This window comes from Anas acuta, unplaced genomic scaffold (genome assembly GCF_963932015.1).
Source record: "Anas acuta unplaced genomic scaffold, bAnaAcu1.1 SCAFFOLD_295, whole genome shotgun sequence".
In the NCBI taxonomy this organism is placed as follows: Eukaryota; Metazoa; Chordata; class Aves; order Anseriformes; family Anatidae; genus Anas; species Anas acuta.
The window spans coordinates 37,857-55,349 of NW_027076257.1; the positions used below are offsets into that span (position 1 = coordinate 37,857).

At 56.9% G+C, this 17,493-nt stretch overlaps 1 protein-coding gene across 3 annotated transcripts; it reads right to left on the reverse strand.

Annotated features, from left to right (window-relative positions):
* Positions 1 to 3,708: 3,708 nt before the first annotated feature.
* On the reverse strand, positions 3,709 to 12,481 carry LOC137849158 (toll-like receptor 13). 3 transcript variants are annotated; one of them, XR_011091750.1, is made up of 3 exons: positions 9,793 to 10,031; positions 4,785 to 7,907; positions 3,709 to 4,680 (listed from the first exon to the last, which is right to left on the reverse strand). XR_011091750.1 is itself a non-coding variant. In XM_068668652.1 (3 exons), exons 2-3 carry the CDS (start codon positions 9,819 to 9,821, stop codon positions 4,985 to 4,987), a joined length of 2,952 nt encoding a protein of 983 aa, XP_068524753.1. In that variant the 5' UTR covers positions 9,822 to 9,837; positions 11,698 to 12,481; the 3' UTR covers positions 3,709 to 4,984. The 3 variants fall into 3 exon arrangements, 2 of the variants coding, with proteins under 2 accessions (XP_068524753.1, XP_068524755.1); XM_068668652.1 differs by adding an exon at positions 11,698 to 12,481 and having other exon boundaries at positions 3,709 to 7,907; positions 9,793 to 9,837; XM_068668654.1 differs by adding an exon at positions 10,642 to 10,660 and having other exon boundaries at positions 3,709 to 7,907; positions 9,793 to 9,837.
* Positions 12,482 to 17,493: the final 5,012 nt, after the last annotated feature.

Consider the following 17,493-nt stretch of genomic DNA (forward strand, 5'->3'; position numbering starts at 1 on the left):
CCCTAAAAACCCTCAAGCCCTAACCCTAAAAACCCTTACAACCCTTACAACAAGAGGCTCTTCTCCGTGTGTCCAGGACCCAAACCAGCATGGTGTCCCGCAGAAAAATTCCCAGTAAAGCTGTTGGTTGTTACAGAATCACCCAGTAATTCGGACTGGGAGAGTCCAGTCCAAGCCCTTCAAGCATCATTAGCAGGAGCAGGATTTCCAGGACTGCATCTACACATCCTTTGAGTATCTCCAAGGAAAGAGACTCCGAAACCTCCGTGGGTGGCTTCAGACCAGTTTCAGTGGTCTGTACTGGAGCTTGGGGTTATTCCTCTCCAGGGGCAGGGGTATCAGCCACTCCTCCCAATTTATGTCATCAAAAAACTTGCTGAGGGATTGCTGAGGGTGCCGTCCGTTCCATCACCCAGGTCTCTGATGAATAAATTAACACTGGACCCAGTACTGGGGAATACTACAGGCCACCAGTTAGGTTCTGCACCGCTGAGCATAACGCTCTGTCCTGGTTTTACCTGGGATAGAGTTAATTTTCCTCCTAGTAGCTGGCAGGGGTGCTATGTTTTAAATTAGGATGAGAAGAGTGGTGATAACACGCCGATGTTTTAATTGTTTCAGGGCAGTGCTTACACCAAGCCAAGGACGTTTCAGCTCCTCGCTCTGTCCTGACAGTGGTGCAGGGATTCTCTTGACCAGATAATTCAAGAGAATCTCAGGAGACCGATGGGATGACATCTGGATATCAACACCTGGAGAAGGTCGGCCTACTCCAGGATGGTGCCACCCAAGAATTTGAACGGAAAAATCACGGAGAAAGACTCCAGACTCAGAAAACTAGATTGGTTAAAAGGGCCGGTATGGATTGGAGCTATGTCAGGGTGGAGTTATCATACAAATTATAAAAAATACAGACTAAAAATAAAAATAAATCATAAAAAGAAGGAACCAAATGTAACAGCGATAATTTCTAGGAGGGACCCAGCTCGAGCCGTCCATTGTATGAATTACTGATAAATAAAGATGAAGGAGAGTCCATCCGATCTACTGAAAAGGAAATTCCAAAAAAAAAAATACTGGAGGTGGCAGAAGCGTCAGTCCTTCAACACAAGGTGGCAGCAGCGTAATTCCTTCAACTCCAGGTGGCAGCAATGTGGTTCCTTCAACACCAGGTGGAAGCAGCACAACTCCTTCAATACAAGCGGCCGCAGCGAGATTCCTTCAACCGCTGCCCTTGTCTCACTCCAAGAAGGACATCGAGGGCCTGGAGCCCGTCCAAAGAAAGGCAACGAAGCTGGTGAAGGGTCTGGGGAACAGGGCTGATGAGGAGGCTGAGAGCTGGAGTTGTTTAGGTTGGGGAAAAGAAGGCTCAAGAACTTCTTAAATGAGGTTTCAGGGAGGTGGGATTGGGTTCTTCTCCCAAGCACCAAGTGATGAGACAAGAGGAAATGGCCTCAAGTTGCACCAGGGGAGGTTTGGATTGGTTATTAGGGGAAATTTCTTCACCAAAAGGGTGGTGCAGCATTGGAATGGGCTGCCCAGGGAATCGGTTGAGTCGCCATCCCTGGAGGTCTTCAAGAAATGTGTAGATGTAGAGTTTAGTGGTAGGTTAAGGGTTGGACAGGAGATCTTAGAGGTCTTTTCCAACCTCAGTGATTGTATGATTCTGTGATTTAGCTGCACAGAGCTGTGCTGGGGAGCTGATTGTGATGCGACGTGGTATGGAACATCCCTTTGGACAGTTGGGGTCAGCTCTCCTGGCTCTGTCCCCAGATCCAAAGCACAGCACCCCACCAGCTACCAGGAAGGAAAATAATCCCAACCAAAACCAGGAAATTTTCCACCGCTTCTTCCATAACATTTATGTCATGCTCAGGTCTTACTCTTCCCAATACAGTTACTCGTCCTCTTCCTCATAAGTTACTCATCCTTTGATATACACACATATCATTCTCTTAATCTGTGGGTTGTCCCGTGGATGATTCTGGACCGTAGATATCCCGTAGATGGTTCTGGATCATTTCATGCTGAAACCAGCCCTGGTTCCATCACTGCTGAACATGTCCAGTTCTGTTCAGCATCACTTTTTAATTAACCTGGGTTACTCTTACCGTCATGCCACTGATGTGACATAGAGCAATCATAGCGGTGATGACATTCGGTATTATACAGTAATTAACATCAGCCCATCAACTCATGGGCTGTCCCCGCCCAACATTAAATCCCCTTGAGGTACACATCACACTGCCCCATTCCTCTGCATCACCCACCAAGGAAACCCAAGTTCTTGAGCAAAAACTATCCCACAAACGGGTTTTCATTTGCCTGAGGCAGGCACGTCCCAGACTCCTTTCCCCAGCATGTTTTTTTACGTGCACTACAAGAACTTTATCCCCTTCTACAGTATGTAACGGGTTTGATTGGGCAGGTCCAGCTCAGTTTGATGATCCCCTCTTGTCGATAAACCAGGTGACCTTTACCAGATGTGTATCCCAATTTTGGGGATGTCCCAGCACCTTCAGTGTAGTCTTTTACAACCCATTGTATCCCTCGATTTCGACTCAAAACCATGCTCTTTGACCCCAGTGTCTATAAGGTTGTTTTGGAAATGAGCCCCATCATCTGACTCAATTCTTTCCGGGGTGCCTTGACACCATAAGACCTACTTTATGAGGCCCAGGATAGAATTCCTGGTGAAATGGGGCATGGGACATGTTTCCAGCCACCCAGTGATTGCTTCCACCACTGTAGGCACATGGTGGGTTTGTGGGAAGGGGATAAAACCCAACAATCCCTGGTTATTATTTTATATATATATATATATATATATATATATATATATATATATATAAAATTATATCTCCCTGGAGATATTAGTGGGGTCTGAGTGGAGAAATTGGGGTTCTGAGTGGGAACTGGGGGCTCTGGGGATACTTGGGGGGGAAATGGTGGTCCTAGAAAAGTAATGGGGAGCTTTGGGGTTCCCTGGGTGGGTTCTGGGGTAATGAGAGGAAACTGGGCGATGGATCTTGGGGTGGTCCCAGGGGGGTCTGGGGATATTGGGAGGGGTCTGAGAGGGGAAATGGGCATTCTGGTGTGGAAAAGTGGGGGTTCTGGGGGAAAAAATGGGGGCTTTGGAGGACGGTGGGGGGAGATTTGGGGGGAAATGAAGGGTCCCAGGGATACTGGGGTGGGAAATGAGGTCCTGATGGGGTCTTGGGGGATGCCTGGGGTGGGGTAAGGGGGTCTGGGGATATTGCAGGGGGAAGTCTGAGGGGGGGAAATGGGGGATTGGGGGAAATGGAGGGCTCTGGGGAAGCCCTGGGAGGCTCCTGGGGGAGCTCTGGGGTTATTGAGGGAGTCTGAGAAGAATATGGGGGTCTGGGGGGCAAATAGGGGTACTGAAGGGTATTCCAGAAGATTCTTGGGGAGGCTGAGGATAATGGGGGAGGTTCCCAGAGGGCAAATGGGTCATTCTGGGGGGGGCTGGAAATATTAAGAGGGTCTGGGAGAGCCTACAGGTTCCTGGATGCTCCAATTTCATCCCACCCTTTGCTAAAAAATCCTTCATTTTCCCCCCATTTTGCAGCCAGGCTCTGCCACGGGGGCGAGGAGCCCTTGGGGACATTGGAGACCCCCCACGTGCTTCCTGAATGTGCCTTACCCCCCCAAATGTCCTCCCCAAAATTCACACACATACTTGTGGACGTAGCAAAGGACAAGCAGAACAGGGGGATCCTTGATTTATTGGGACCCCCCCCCCCTTACAATAGAGGCTTCAATGCCCCAGGGCAGCTTGGGGGAACTGCCTCTCAAGCTCTGCTTTACGGGGAAAAAAATAGCACTTTGGGGATCCTTTGGGATGAGAACAGGCTCTTTGGGGTGAGAAGAGCCATTCTGAGGTCTTTTCAGAGGGAAACGTGGCAGTTTGTGGTGAGAAAAACTGGTTTGGGGTCCTTTTGGAGGGGAAGTCAGTCTGGGGTGAGAAAAGCCTTTTTGGGGTCTGTTAGGTACACAAGTTGGTGGTCTGGGGTGAGAAAAGCCCCTTTCAGAACATTTTAGAGGGGCACGTGGCATTTTGGGGTGAGAAAAGTTGTGTCAGAGTCCATTTGGAGAAGAACATGGCAGTTTAGGGTGAGAAGAGCAACAGTTGTGTCTTTTAAGAGGAACCTGGTGGTTTAGGATGAGGAAAGCCATTTTTAGATCCTTCAGAAGGGGAACAGGCTTTTGGGGATGAGAAAAGCCAGTTTTCAGTTCTTTTTGAGGAGAGCCTGGCCATCTGGGGTAAGAAAAGATATTTTTTGGTCCTCTAGCACAGCAACAGGTGCTTTGGAACGAGAAAAGGTCATTTCAGAGGGGAATCTGGTATTTGGGGCTGAGAAAAGCCACGCGTGGGTCCTTTGGAAGGGGAGCACAGAATTTTGGTGTGATAAAAATCTTGATGGGCCTGATGGGAGGGGAACCAGCAGGCTGGGATCAGATAAACCTTTTTGGGGTCTGGTTGGAGAGGAACAGTTGGTTTGGGGTGAGAACAGCCCTACTGTGGGCCTCCCTACAGGCAGCTGTCCTCCACCCTATAGCCAGTTCTCCTCCACCCTGTGGCCAGGTGTTGTCCTCCACCCTATGGATGGTTCTTCTCGACCCTATGGATGGTTCTCCACCCTATAGCCGGTTGTTGGCCTCCACCCTATGGATGGTTCTTCTTGACCCTATGGATGGTTCTCCACCCTATGGATGATTCTCCACCCTATGGTTGGTTCTCCACCCTATGGTTGGTTTTCCACCCTATGGTTGGTTGTTGACCTCTACCCCATGGATGGTTCTCCTCCACCCCATGGATGGTTCTCCTCCACCCCATGGATGGTTTTCCTCCACCCCATGGATGGTTCTCCACCCTATGACCAACTCTTGACCCCCCCCATCACCACCAATTGGCGTCCTCCACCTGGTTCTCCCCCACCCTATATCCAGTTGTCCCCCGCACCTACGCCTGCTCCTCTTTCTCCCCACGCCTCCCCGCCCCCAAGCCTTCCTCCTCCTCCCCCTCGCCCCCTTCTCCCCACCTCAACGCCTTCTTCAGCCGCGCCCAGAAGAGGGGCTGGGCGGGGGGCTCGGAGGGCCAGCGCAGGTAGGTGCGCCTCAGCAGCACCCGCCGCATGCGGTGGTAGGCGGACAGCTCGGCGTCGCCCACGTCCTCCAGCAGCACCAGCACCAGGACGTCGCGGCGCTCGTCCAGCAGCCGGTAGCTGGCCAGCTGCACCTCCATGGAGCACCACTCGCTGCGCAGGTAGCTGCGGCTCACCACGCACACCGTCTTCCGGCTGTTGTAGACGGCGTCCACGATGTTGTCGATGATGCTGCGGCCCGGCTGGAAGTCGCGGTGGTGGAGGCAGAGCCGGAAGGAGTCGCGTTCCAGCTGGGGCACCAGCTCCTGGAGCACCCAGCTTTCGTCGGCCGAGTTGTAGGACACGAAGCTGTCGTAGACGTAGCGCTCCTCCTCCCGCCGCCACTGCTGGTTGACCCAGCAGCGCAGCAGGTACCAGTGGTACTTCAGCCGCCAGTAGGCGCGGTGGTAGACCACGGGCACCACCAGCAGCAGCAGCACCACCGGCACCGTCCCGGTGAAGAGGTAGAAGCCCAGGTCCAGGAAGCAGACGCGGGTGTCGAAGCTGTGGACGTAGGTGTGGTGGCGCAAGCCGCAGGTGTAGTTGTAGGGGTAGACCACCTGCACGCGGCTGTTGTTCAGCCAGCTCTGCAGCCACGTGTTGTCACACGTGCAGCTCAGCGGGCACTTGCGCAGGTCCAGGTAGCGCAGGGAGGGCAGCCGGCTGGCCACGCTGTAGTTGAAGGTCTTCAGCTCGTTCTTGGCCAGCTTGAGCACCCGCAGCCGGCTGAGGTTGCCGAAGACCTCCAGGGTGAGCGAGTGCAGCCCCACGTTCTCCAGGTCCAGGGTGAGCAGGTTGCCCAGGTTCCTGAAGACGCCGTCGGGCAGATCCTGCATCCCGTTGCTGCTGTCGGCCAGCGTCAGGAACGTCAGCTGGCCCAGGTCCTGGAAGACGTCGGCGGGGATGGCCAGCAGCTTGTTCTGCGACAGCGAGAGCGACCGCAGCCCCACCAGCCCCTGGAAGAAGCGGTGGGGCAGCACCTTCAGCCCGTAGGGCTGCTGCGCCTGCATCTTCAGGTCGTAGAGGCGGCTGAGGTTGCGGAAGGGCGGCTGCTGCCGCTGCCGCTGCGTGATGTACTGCAGGTTGTTGGCCTGCAGGTCCAGCACGCCCAAGGTGGCCTGCACCGGGGCGAAGACCTCGCTGCGCACCTCCAGCAGCCGGTTGCGGTCCAGGTACAGCTTGCTCAGGACGGGCACCCCCAGCAGCGAGCGGGAGGCCAAGTGGCGCAGGTTGTTGCCCCCCAGGTCCAAGGTCTGGAGGCTGGCCAAGCCCTTGAAGATGCCGGGGAAGAGGACGGAGACGCGGTTGTTGCGCAGGTTGAGGGTGCGCAGGCTGCCGAGGTCGACGAAGGAGCCCTGGTAGAGGTCGGTCAGGAGGTTGTTGTCCAGCCGCAGCTCCGTCAGGTTGCCAAGCCCCCTCAGGGCATCCCGGTCCAGCCGGGCCAAGCTGTTGATGTTGAGTTTCAAGACCCGCAGGGCCGGGGCGTAGGCGAAGGCCCCGGGCCCGATGGTCAGGATGCGGTTGTAGCGGAAGGAGATGTTGGCCAAGCGCGGCAGCTCCGCCGCCGTCCAGCAGGAAGGCAGCCGCTGCAGGAGGTTGTGCTCCACCTTCAAGGCCTCCAGCTCCCTCTGCTGCTCCCCCCGCAGCAAAAGGCCCACGCAGCCCACCCACCGCAGCCGGTTGTAGGACAGGTCCAGCTCCTTCAGCAAGGGGCAGGAGGCCAGCGTGCCGTTCGGCAGCTTCTGGAAGCCGTTGTGCTGCAGCTTCAGCCTCCGCAAGGCCCGGGGGCCCTTCAGCTTCTGGCACACCTTCTCCACCCCGCCTTCCCCCAGCGTCAACCCGGAGAAATCCAGGCTGTGGGGGCGGACGTCGGAGACCTCCAGCAGGCGGAAGACGTCCAAGGGGTTGCCGGAGAGGTGGAGGAGGCTGAGGTTGCGCAGGCGGAGCGGGGCGAAGGCCTCCGCCCGCGCGATGCCGTTGTAGGAGAGGTCGAGGGTCCGCACGTGCCGCAGGGTGGTGGGGCTGGCCCCCAGCAGCCCCCCCAGCGAGTTGTTGCACAGATGCAGGTTGACCAACGAGGCCGGCAGCGGCGGGCCCGGCCCCAGCGCCGTCAAGTTGTTGCAGCACAGGTCCAAGGTCCGCAGCCTCCCCAGCCCCTTCACCGCCTCCGCCACCGCCCCCAGCCCCTCCAACCTCCCTCCCCGCAGCGACAAGCAGCGGAGGTTGACCAAGGGCGCCAAGGCCCCTGGGGACACCAAGCCCAGCGGGTTCCTCCGCAGCCACAACGACGACAGGTTGCCCAAGCCGGCGAAGACGCCGTCGCCCAAGGCGGCCAAGCGGTTGTAGGACAAGTCGAGGGCCGAGAGCTCCCCGAGGCCGTCGAAGGCGCCGGGGGTGAGGGTCTGCAGGCGGTTGTAGGCCAGGTCGAGGGTGCGGAGGCGAGGCAGGCGGGCGAAGGAGGCCGGCGGCAGGAGGCGCAGGGCGTTGTGCGAGAGGTTGAGGGCGTAGGTGCGGGGCGGGAGGTCGGATACGGCCGGCCCCGGGGACTCCAGGTAGCGTTGGATGCAGCGGAAGAATCCCGGGTCCCAGGCGGCCTCGATGCAGTTGCGGAAGCCGTAGGGGAGCGCGGGCGGAGGCAGCGTCGCCGTCACCGCCACCGCCACCAGCAGGGCCAGGGGGTGGCGGGCGGGGAGGAGGAGGAGGAGCGGGAGGAAGGAGGAGGAGGAGCGGGAGGGGCGGGGCCTGGGGGGAGATAGGAGGTTGGGGGCAGGGCCAGTAGGAACCGGTGATGCCCAGTATAACCCAGTGACCCCTTCCAGTAGGACCCAATGCCACCCAGTATAAACCAGTGACCCTTCCCAGGATAACCCAGTGACCCCTCCCAGTACGACCCAGTGCCACCCAGTATAAACCAGTGACCCTTCCCAGGATAACCCAGTGGTCCCTCCCAGTAGGACCCAATGCCACCCACTATAATCCAGTGACAAATCCCAGGATAACCCAGTGACCCCTCCCAGTAAGACCCAGTGCCACCCACTAGAATCCAGTGACCCATCCCAGGATAACCCAGTGACCCCTCCCAGTAAGACCCAATGCCACCCACTATAATCCAGTGACCCTTCCCAGGATAACCCAGTGACCCCTCCCAGTAGGACCCAGTGCCACCCACTATAATCCAGTGACCCATCCCAGGATAACCCAGTGACCCCTCCCAGTAAGACCCAATGCCACCCACTATAATCCAGTGACCCTTCCCAGGATGACCCAGTGACCCCTCCTGGTAGAACCCAGTGATACCCAGTATAAAACAGTGCTGCCCAGTATAACCCAGTAACCCTTCCTAGGATGACCCAATGCCATCCAGGATGACCCAGTGATCCCTCCCAGTAGGACCCAGTGCCACCCAGTATAAACCAGTGCTGCCCAGGATAACCCAGTGGTCCCTCCCAGTAAGACCCAGTGCCACCCATTATAATCCAGTGACCCTTCCCAGGATAACCCAGTGACCCCTCCCAGTAAGACCCAATGCCACCCACTATAATCCAGTGACCCTTCCCAGGATGACCCAGTGATCCCTCCTGGTAGAACCCAGTGATACCCAGTATAAAACAGTGCTGCCCAGTATAACCCAGTAACCCTTCCTAGGATGACCCAATGCCATCCAGGATGACCCAGTGATCCCTCCCAGTAGGACCCAGTGCCACCCAGTATAAACCAGCGCTGCCCAGGATAACCCAGTGACCCCTCCCAGTAGAACCCACTGCCACCCATGAAAACCCAGTGCTGCCCACTATAATCCAGTGATCCCTTCCAGTAGCTGCCCAATATAACCCATTGTCCCCTCCCTGTAGGACCCAGTGCCACCCAGGAGAACCCAGTGATCCGTCCCAGTAGGACCCAGTGATGCCCAGTATAAAACAGTGCTGCCCAGTATAACCCTCCCAGGAGGACCCTATGCCACCCACTATAATCCAGAGACCCTTCCCAGCATGACCCAGTGCCATCCAGGAAAACACAGTGATCCCTCCCAGTAGGATCCAGTGCCACCCAGTATAAAACAGTGCTGCCCAGTGTAACCAGTGACCCCTCCCAGTAGGACCCAGTGCCACGCAGAAGAACCCAGTGCAACCCAGTATAAGCCAGTGACCCCTCACAGTAGAACCCACTGCCCTCTCACTACCCTTCTCCCAGCATAACCCAGCACCCTCTCCCAGTATACCCCACTGCCCACCCAGGATAACCCAGTGCTCCTCTCCCCAAATAACCCAGTGCTGTGCAGTATAACCCAGTGCCACCCCACTGCCCTCCTCCCAGTATAACCCAGTGCTGTTCAATATAATCCATTGCCACCCCTTCCTTCTCCCACTATCACCCAGTACCCCCTCCCAGTACACCCCACTGCTTCCTAGTATATCCCAGTGCCCCACTTCCAAATAATCCAGTGCTGTGCAGTATAACCCAGTGCCGCCCCACTGCCCTCCTCCCAGTATAACCCAGTGCCACCCAGTATAACCAAGTGCACCCCCACCTCCCAGTATAACCCAGTGTACAACTGGAAGGGGACAGGGAGGTGAGGATTTGGGGACAGGGACAGGACAGGACTGCGTGGGCCCCGTTACCCCCTCACCGTGCCATCCCGTCTGCTGGTTCGGTCATCCTCGGCTGCTTTCTCCTTTTTGGGGTGGAAAAAGGAAGTTTTGGTATCACTTCATGTCAACGCTGACGTGGGCGGTGGGGGGCTCCTGTCACACACCATGGGGGGGGGGGGGGGCAGTGGTGGCACCTGTCCCCAGCATCTGCGTCAACAGCCTGATGCACCGGGTCCCCATGCCCCCAGTGTCCCCAAGTCCCCCCCCCCATGTCCCCATATTCCTATCTACCCACGTCCCCCCATGTCCCCAATGTCCCCCACACACATCCCCCAACTTCCCCCCCATGTCCCAAATATCCCCCCATGTCCCCATATCCCTGCCTACCCATGTCCCCAATGTCCCCCCCACGTCCCCATATCCCTATGTCCCCCGACCTCCCCACATCCACCCATATCCCCATGTCCCCCCCATGTCCCCATAACCCTATGTCCCCCCACACCCCCCCCATGTCCTCATATCCCTATATCCCCCCACGTGCCCCCCATGTCTGCCCAAATCCCATCCATGTCCCCAATATCCCCCCATGTCCCCATATTCCTACCTACCCACATCCCCCCCAATGTCCCCGATGTCCCCATATCCCCCCACATGTCCCCCACGTCTGCCCACATCCCCTCCACGTCCCAAATATCCTCCCATGCCCCTCAAGTCCCCCCCTTATCCCTACCTACCCAAATCCCCCCCATGTCCCCAATGTCCCCCCACATCCCCATATCCCTATCTACCCATGTCCCCTCATATCCCCAATGCCCCCCATGTCCCCAATGTCCCCGTGTCCCCCCACATGTCCACCCACGTCCCCTCCATGTCCCCTTGCCCCCCACTGCTTTCGTGCCCTGTCCCACCAGGTGCTGCTCTCACTTCCCTTTCCCCCCCGCCCTGCACCGTGCAACCCACTGGTTTTGGTTCCTCCTCGGGGGGGGAGGGCACTGGGTAGTGCAGTGCGGGACTGGGTGCAACTGGGTTGTACTGGGAGGGGGGCAGCAGCTGAGGCTGGGTGGCAGAAGGAGAGCAGTGGGCGAGGACAAAGGGAAGGGAAGGCAGAATGGGGTGGGGTGGGTCCCAGGAGGCTCTCAAGGCCTCTAATGAGCTCTGGAGGCCTCTAATGAGCACCAGAAGCTTCTAATGAGTGCTAGAGGCCACTAACGAGCGCCAGGGGCCCCTAATAAGTGCTGGAGACCTCTAACAAGCAACGGAGGCCTCTAATGAGTGCTCTAACGAACTCCAGAGGCCTCTAACGAGCACCAGAGGCCTCTAACCAACTCTAGATGACTCTAACAAGCACCAGAGGCCTCTAATGAACTCCAGAGGCCTCTAATGAGCTCTTGAGGCCTTTAACAAGCACTAGATGTCTCTAACGAGCACCAGAGGCCTCTAATAACTGCTAGAGGCCTCTAACAAACTCTAGAGGCCTCTAACGAGCACCAGAGGCCTCTAACGAGTGCTAGAGACCTCTAATGAATTCTAGAGGATTCTAATGAGCACAGTTATTCTAGAGGATTCTAATGAGCACAGTTGACTGACCTGAGCCCACAGAATGGTTTGGGTTGGAAGGGACCTCAAAGTCTACCCCGTTCTAAGCCCCCCCTGCCATGGACAAGGACGTCTCCCATCAAACCAAGTTGCCCAGGGCCCGACCAACCTGGCCTTGAACACCCGCAGGGATGGGGCAACCACCACCCCTCTGGGCAACCTGTTCCAGCTCCTCACCACCCTCAGCGTGAAGAATTTCTTCTGAATATCCAATCTAATTCTCTCCTCTTTTAGTTTAAAACCCCTTTTCCTGTTGGCCTCACTGGAACCTTCTCTTCTCCAGGCTGCACAACCCCAAATTTCTCAGCTTTTCTTTGCAAAAAAAAAGAATTTTTGAGATGTCCTACCTCCCTCTGATATTAGGGAAGGCCAAGCTCCCCTTTAAGTGTGAAGCCAGGTCTGGAGCAGCTCGTGCAGAAGATGCATTGTGGATTTCAAATAAAATGGTTGTTCTTCTGTCCTTGGCATGTTCCTTCTTATGACCAACACCGTAGACCAGTGGATTTTGGAGAAAATATTCTTGAGAGCGTGGAGGCCATGATGCAGATGGAGGTTCGGATAGAAGATTCGGATAGGAGATTCAGCTGTGGAGATGTGGTGGTTTCACCCCGGTGGGCAGCTGAGGTCCGCCACGCCGCTCGCTCAAAGGAAATGGGGGAGAAAATGTGATGGGGAAAAAAAAGACTCACGCATTGAGATAAGGATAATATAATTAAAGGGGAAAAAATAAAATAATAATAATAATAAATAAATAAATAAGAGTTTAGGCCCATCACGCTGCTTGCTCAAAGGAGGAAGGGGCGGGGGGGAGAAAATATGATAGGGGGAATATGGCTCATGCATTGAGATAAGGATAATTTAATATAAAGGGAATAAAAAAGAGGTTAAAAATAAATAAAAGGTTAAAATAAAAGCAAAGGCCACGCAGAAGCAATGAGAGAGCAAACAATCTTTCTCTACTTCCCATCAGCAAGTGCTCTTTGGCCGCATTTTGGGAAGCAGGGCCTCTGCGCATCGCGGGTGTTCGGGATGCTTTCATAACAAGCCCCCATCCTCCTCCTTCCCCTTTCATGGCTTTTTTTTTTTTTTTTTTTTTCTTTTTTTTGCCGTGTGACATCTCAAGAGCCGCGCAGGAGGTGGCCATCTTAGAAGAGCCCTGCCACCAAGAGGAGGAGGATTTACGAGAGCATTTCAGGATGTGGCGCGGTGTCAAACGTAGAGCCCCCGACCGCTGTGAGAAGACGGCAGCCTCCGTCCCCACCACTGAGGTCACTGGAGAAGGGGAAGGGGGGAAAGTGGTGGGAGGAAGGCTCCTGCCCCAACCCCAACGTGGTGGCCTCTATGTGAATGAGACGCTGGAGAGCACATAGCTCTGCCTGGGGGTGGATGGAGAAGAACTTTGAGAAGAAACCCAAGAAGAACCTCATGAAGGACCTTCAGAACGTCAATAAGAATGTCATGAAAACCCCAAGAAGGACCCCAAGAAGGACCTCATGAAGAACCTCCAGAAGAATGTCAATAAGAACGTCATGAAAACCCCAAGAAGGACCTCAAGAAGAACCCTAAGAAGGTCCTCAAGACGGACCTCATGAAAAACCCCAAGAAGAATCTCAAGAAGAACCCTGATAAGAACCCCAAGAAGAACCTCAATAAGAACCCCAGAAAGATCCTTGATAAGAACCCCAAGAAGAACCCCAAAAAGGACCTCATGAAGAACCTCAAGAAGAATCTCGATAAGATCCCCAAGAAGAACCTCAAGAAGAACCCCAAGAAGAACCCCAAGAAGGACCCCAAAAAGGACCCCAAGAACCTCAATAAGAACCTCAAAAAGAACCCCCAGAACAATCTTAAGAGGAACCCCCCCACCTGGAGTACTGGGCCCAGTTCTGGGCCCCCCAGTCCAAGAGAGACCCGGACATACTGGAAAGAGACCAACAGGGGCCCATCAAGACCAGTTGGCCTCCAACCTCAACCATTCCGAGGTTCTCTGGGTGTAACTGGGTTATACTGGGAGGAGGGAAGTGGGTTGCACTGGTTGGCACTGGGTTAGATGAGGAGGAGGGCTCTTGGTTTCATTGGGTTATACTGGGAGGGCGCACTGAGTTCCCCAGTGCTATACTGGGAGAGCTATGTGGAACTGGTGCTGGGAGCGGGGCCTAAACTGGGAGGGGGGTGGAGATGGGGTGTGGACCCCGAATTAATTACCCAAATTGGCCCAGGGATTATTAACGATGGCCCAGGGGGTGTTGCAGGCACAGGGTGGGGGCGGAGCCTGGGGGAAGGGGGCGGAGCCATGTGCACCGGGGGGCGGGACCAAGCACAGTTCCTAGGGGGATTGAAAGAGACCCCAAATTGGCCGAAATTGCCCCAGAAACCCCAAATATATGCCCTAGGGGCCCCAAATAATCCCAGGGACCCCTAAAATCCATCCAAATACCCCCAGGGACCTCCCAGCTTCCCTCAGGGACCACAAATGCCCCCAAGACCCCCCCAAAAAAATGCCCCAGGTACCCCAAATACTCCAGGGACCCCAATTACCCTCAGGGATCCTCCAACATCCCCTAAGTGCCGCCAGGGCCCCCCCAAATAAATAATTCAGGAGCCCCCCCAAATACCCCCAGGGACCCCAAATAAATGCCCCAGGGAGCCCCAATGCCCCCAGAGATCTCTAAAATCCTCCAAATACCACCAGGGACCCCACAAAAAAACCTTTCGGGGACCCCAGCGCATCTCACCTTGACTCCCCCAGTTCCCCCCTAAATACCTCCAGAGACCCCCAAAATACCTAAATAATGCCTTTAACCCCCCAAAATGGCCCAGCTTCCCCCCAGATATCCCCCAAGGACTCCGTAATACCCCCAGAGACCCCAAAATACCCCTAGGGATGCCCCAAATCCCTCCAGAGACCCCCAAATGCACCTAGAGACCCCCAACTGCCCCTAGGGACCCCCAAAATACCCACAGAAACCCCCTAAATCCCACGAGGGACCCCCAATGACCCTCAGGGACTCCCCCCCAACCCCTCCTCAGTGACCCCCAAATCCCTCCTGAGACCCCCAATGACCCCCAGGGACCCCTAATTGCCCCCAGGGACCCCCAAATCCCTCCAGGGACCCCATAATGACCCCCAGGACCCCCCCCAAAATTTCACTAGGGACCCCCGATGACCCCTAGGACTTCCAATTACCACCAGGGACCCCCCCAAATACCCCCAGGAACCCCACAAATCCAACCAGAGACCCCCAAAGACCCCCCAGGACCCCCCCAAATCCCCCCAGAAACCCCCAGTTACCCCCAAGAACCACCCAGTTACCCCCAGGGACCCCCTAAATCCCATCAGGGACCCCCAATGACCCCCAGAGACCCCCAAATCCTCCCGGGGACCCCCAATTACCCCCAGGGACCCCCCCAACCCCTCCCAGTGACCCCCAAATCCCTCCTGAGTCCCTCAATTACCCCCAGGGACCCCCCAGATCCCACCAGGGACCCCCAATTACCCCTAGGGACCCCCCAAATCCCACCAGGGACCCCCAGAGACCCCCAATTACCCCTAGGGATCCCCAATGACCCCCAGAGACCCCCAAAGACCCCCAGGAACCCTCCAAATTCCATCAGAGACCCTATAAATCCCCCCAGGGACCCCCAATTACCCCCAGGAATCCCCCAACCCCTCCCAGTGACCCCCAAATCCCTCCTGAGTCCCTCAATTACCCCCAGGGACCCCCAAATCCCACCAGAGACCCACAACGACCCCCAGGGACCCCCCAATGACCCGCAGGGACCCCAAAATCCCTCCAGAGACCCCCAATTACCCCCAAGGATCCCACAGATCCCACCAGGAAGCCCCCAATTACTCCCAGGGACCTCCAAATCCCACCAGGGACCCCCAAATACCCCAGGAACCCTCAATTACCCCCAGGAACCCCCTAAATCCTATCAGCGACCCCCAATGACCCCCAGAGACCCCAAATCCCCCCAGGGAACCCCAATTACCCCCAGGGACCCCCCCAACCCCTCTCAGTGACTCCCAAATCCCTCCTGAGTCCCTCAATTACCCCCAGGGACCCCAAAATCTCACCGGGACCCCCAAATCAAACCAGGGACCCCCCAATGACCTCCAGAGACCCCCAAAGACACCCCAGAGACCCCCCAAATCCCACCAGGGACACCCAGAGACCCCCAGTTACCCCTAGGGACCCCCAATGACCCTCAGAGAACCCCAAAGACTCCCAGAAAGCCTCCAAATTCCATCAGAGACCCCATAAATCCCCCCAGGGACCTCCAATTACCCCCAGGAATCCTCCAACCCCTCCCAGTGACCCCCAAATCCCTCCTGAGTCCCTCAATTACCCCCAGGGACCCCCAAATCCCACCAGGGACCCCCCAGGAATCCCCCAAATCCCATCAGGGACCCCCAATGACGCCAGGGACCCCCAATGACCCCCAGAGACCCCCAAAGCCCACCAGGAACCCCCGGAATACCCCCTGGAACCCCCCAAATACCCCCAGGAAACCCCCCAGTTACCCCCAGGGACCCCCTAAATCCCACCAGGGACCCCCAGTGACCCCCAGAGACCCCCAATGACTCCCCAGAAACCCCCCAAATCTCATCAGGGACCCCCAATGACCTCAGGGACCCCCAATGACCCCCAATGACCCCCAGATACCCCCAAAGAACCCCCAGGAGCCCCCCAAATCCCATCAGGGACCCCCAATGACCCCCAGGGACCCCCAGGGAACCCCCAAACACCCCCAGGAACCCCCCAAATCCCCCCAGGGACCCCCCCCCAGAGAGTTCGTGGGCGGGAGGGCGGGGGGGGGGGTCCCCGAGGTCGTTTTGGGGGGGGGGGGAAAGAGGGGGGGGAAGCCCTTAAAGGGCCAGCACACCCCCTTAGGGAGGTATGGGAGGTGGTTTTTTTTTGGGGGGGGGGAGGGGGCACTTCTCCAAAAGGCTCCGCTGACGTCACGCGGGGGCGGCCCCCGCCCGTGACATAACCCCCGGGGGAACCCCTCCCCCCCCCCCCCCCCTCCCAGGTTCCACGGGGGCCCCCCCGCGCCCCGCCCTCCCCCCTCCTTCCCCCCCCTCGATGTCACCGCGGCGACGCTGGTGGCGTTTCCCTCCGGGGCGGGGCCTCCCCCTCCTCCTTCCCTCCCCCCCTCCCCCCCCCTCTATAACGGTCCCCGGGCCCCCGCCGGGCCCCATTTCCATCTCGGCCCGCCGGGATGCGCCCCCAGAGAGGTACGGGCCCTTTAAGGGAGAGTGGAGGAGGGGGCGCGGGCCCTTTAAGGGAGGGGGAAGGGGGACGCTGGCCCTTTAAGAGGGGAGGAAATGGGGGTGCTGGCCCTTTAATTGGGGAGGGGGGCGCTGGCCCTTTAAGAGGGGAGGAAATGGGTTGCTGGCCCTTTAATTGAGGAGGGGGGCGCTGGCCCTTTAAGAGAGTGAGGAGGGGGCACTGGCCCTTTAAGAGAGTGGAGGGGGGCGCTGGCCCTTTAAGGCACTGAGTAGGGGGACACTGGCCCTTTAAGAGAGAAGGAAAGGGGGCACTGGCCCTTTAAGGGATTGAGTAGGGGTCACTGGCCCTTTAAGAGAGTGGAAATGGGGACACTGGCCCTTTAAGGAGGGGGGAAGGGGACATTGGCCCTTTAAGAGAGTGGGGAGGGGGAAAGTGGCCCTTTAAGAGACAGGAAATGGGGATACTGGCCCTTTAAGAGACTGAGTAGGGGGACACTGGCCCTTTAAGAGAGGGGAAATGGGGTCACTGGCCCTTTAAGGGAGGGGGTAAGGGGGACACTGGCCCTTTAAGGGATTGAGTAGGGGTCACTGGCCCTTTAAGAGAGTGGAAATGGGGACGCTGGCCCTTTAAGTGGGGAGGGGGTCGTTGGCCCTTTAAGAAAGGGAGAGATGGACACTGGCCCTTTAAGAGAGAGGAAATGGGGACACTGGCCCTTTAAGAGATTGAGTAGGGGTCACTGGCCCTTTAAGAGAGCGGAAAAGTGGACACTGGCCCTTTAAGAGGGTGAGGAGGGGGTCGCTGGCCCTTTAAGAGAGTGGAAATGGGGACGCTGGCCCTTTAAGAGAGTGGGGGGGGACACTGGCCCTTTAAGAGAGCGGAAATGGGGACGCTGGCCCTTTAAGAGCGGGA

Bases quoted from the DNA above. Each gene is read 5' to 3' on its own strand.
- LOC137849158 (XM_068668652.1), bottom strand. From the start codon at position 9,821: ATGACCGAACCAGCAGACGGGATGGCACG. The intron at 7,908-9,792 runs GTGAGGGGGTAA...ATCTCCCCCCAG, and splicing joins CCAGCAGACGGGATGGCACG to GCCCCGCCCCTCCCGCTCCT.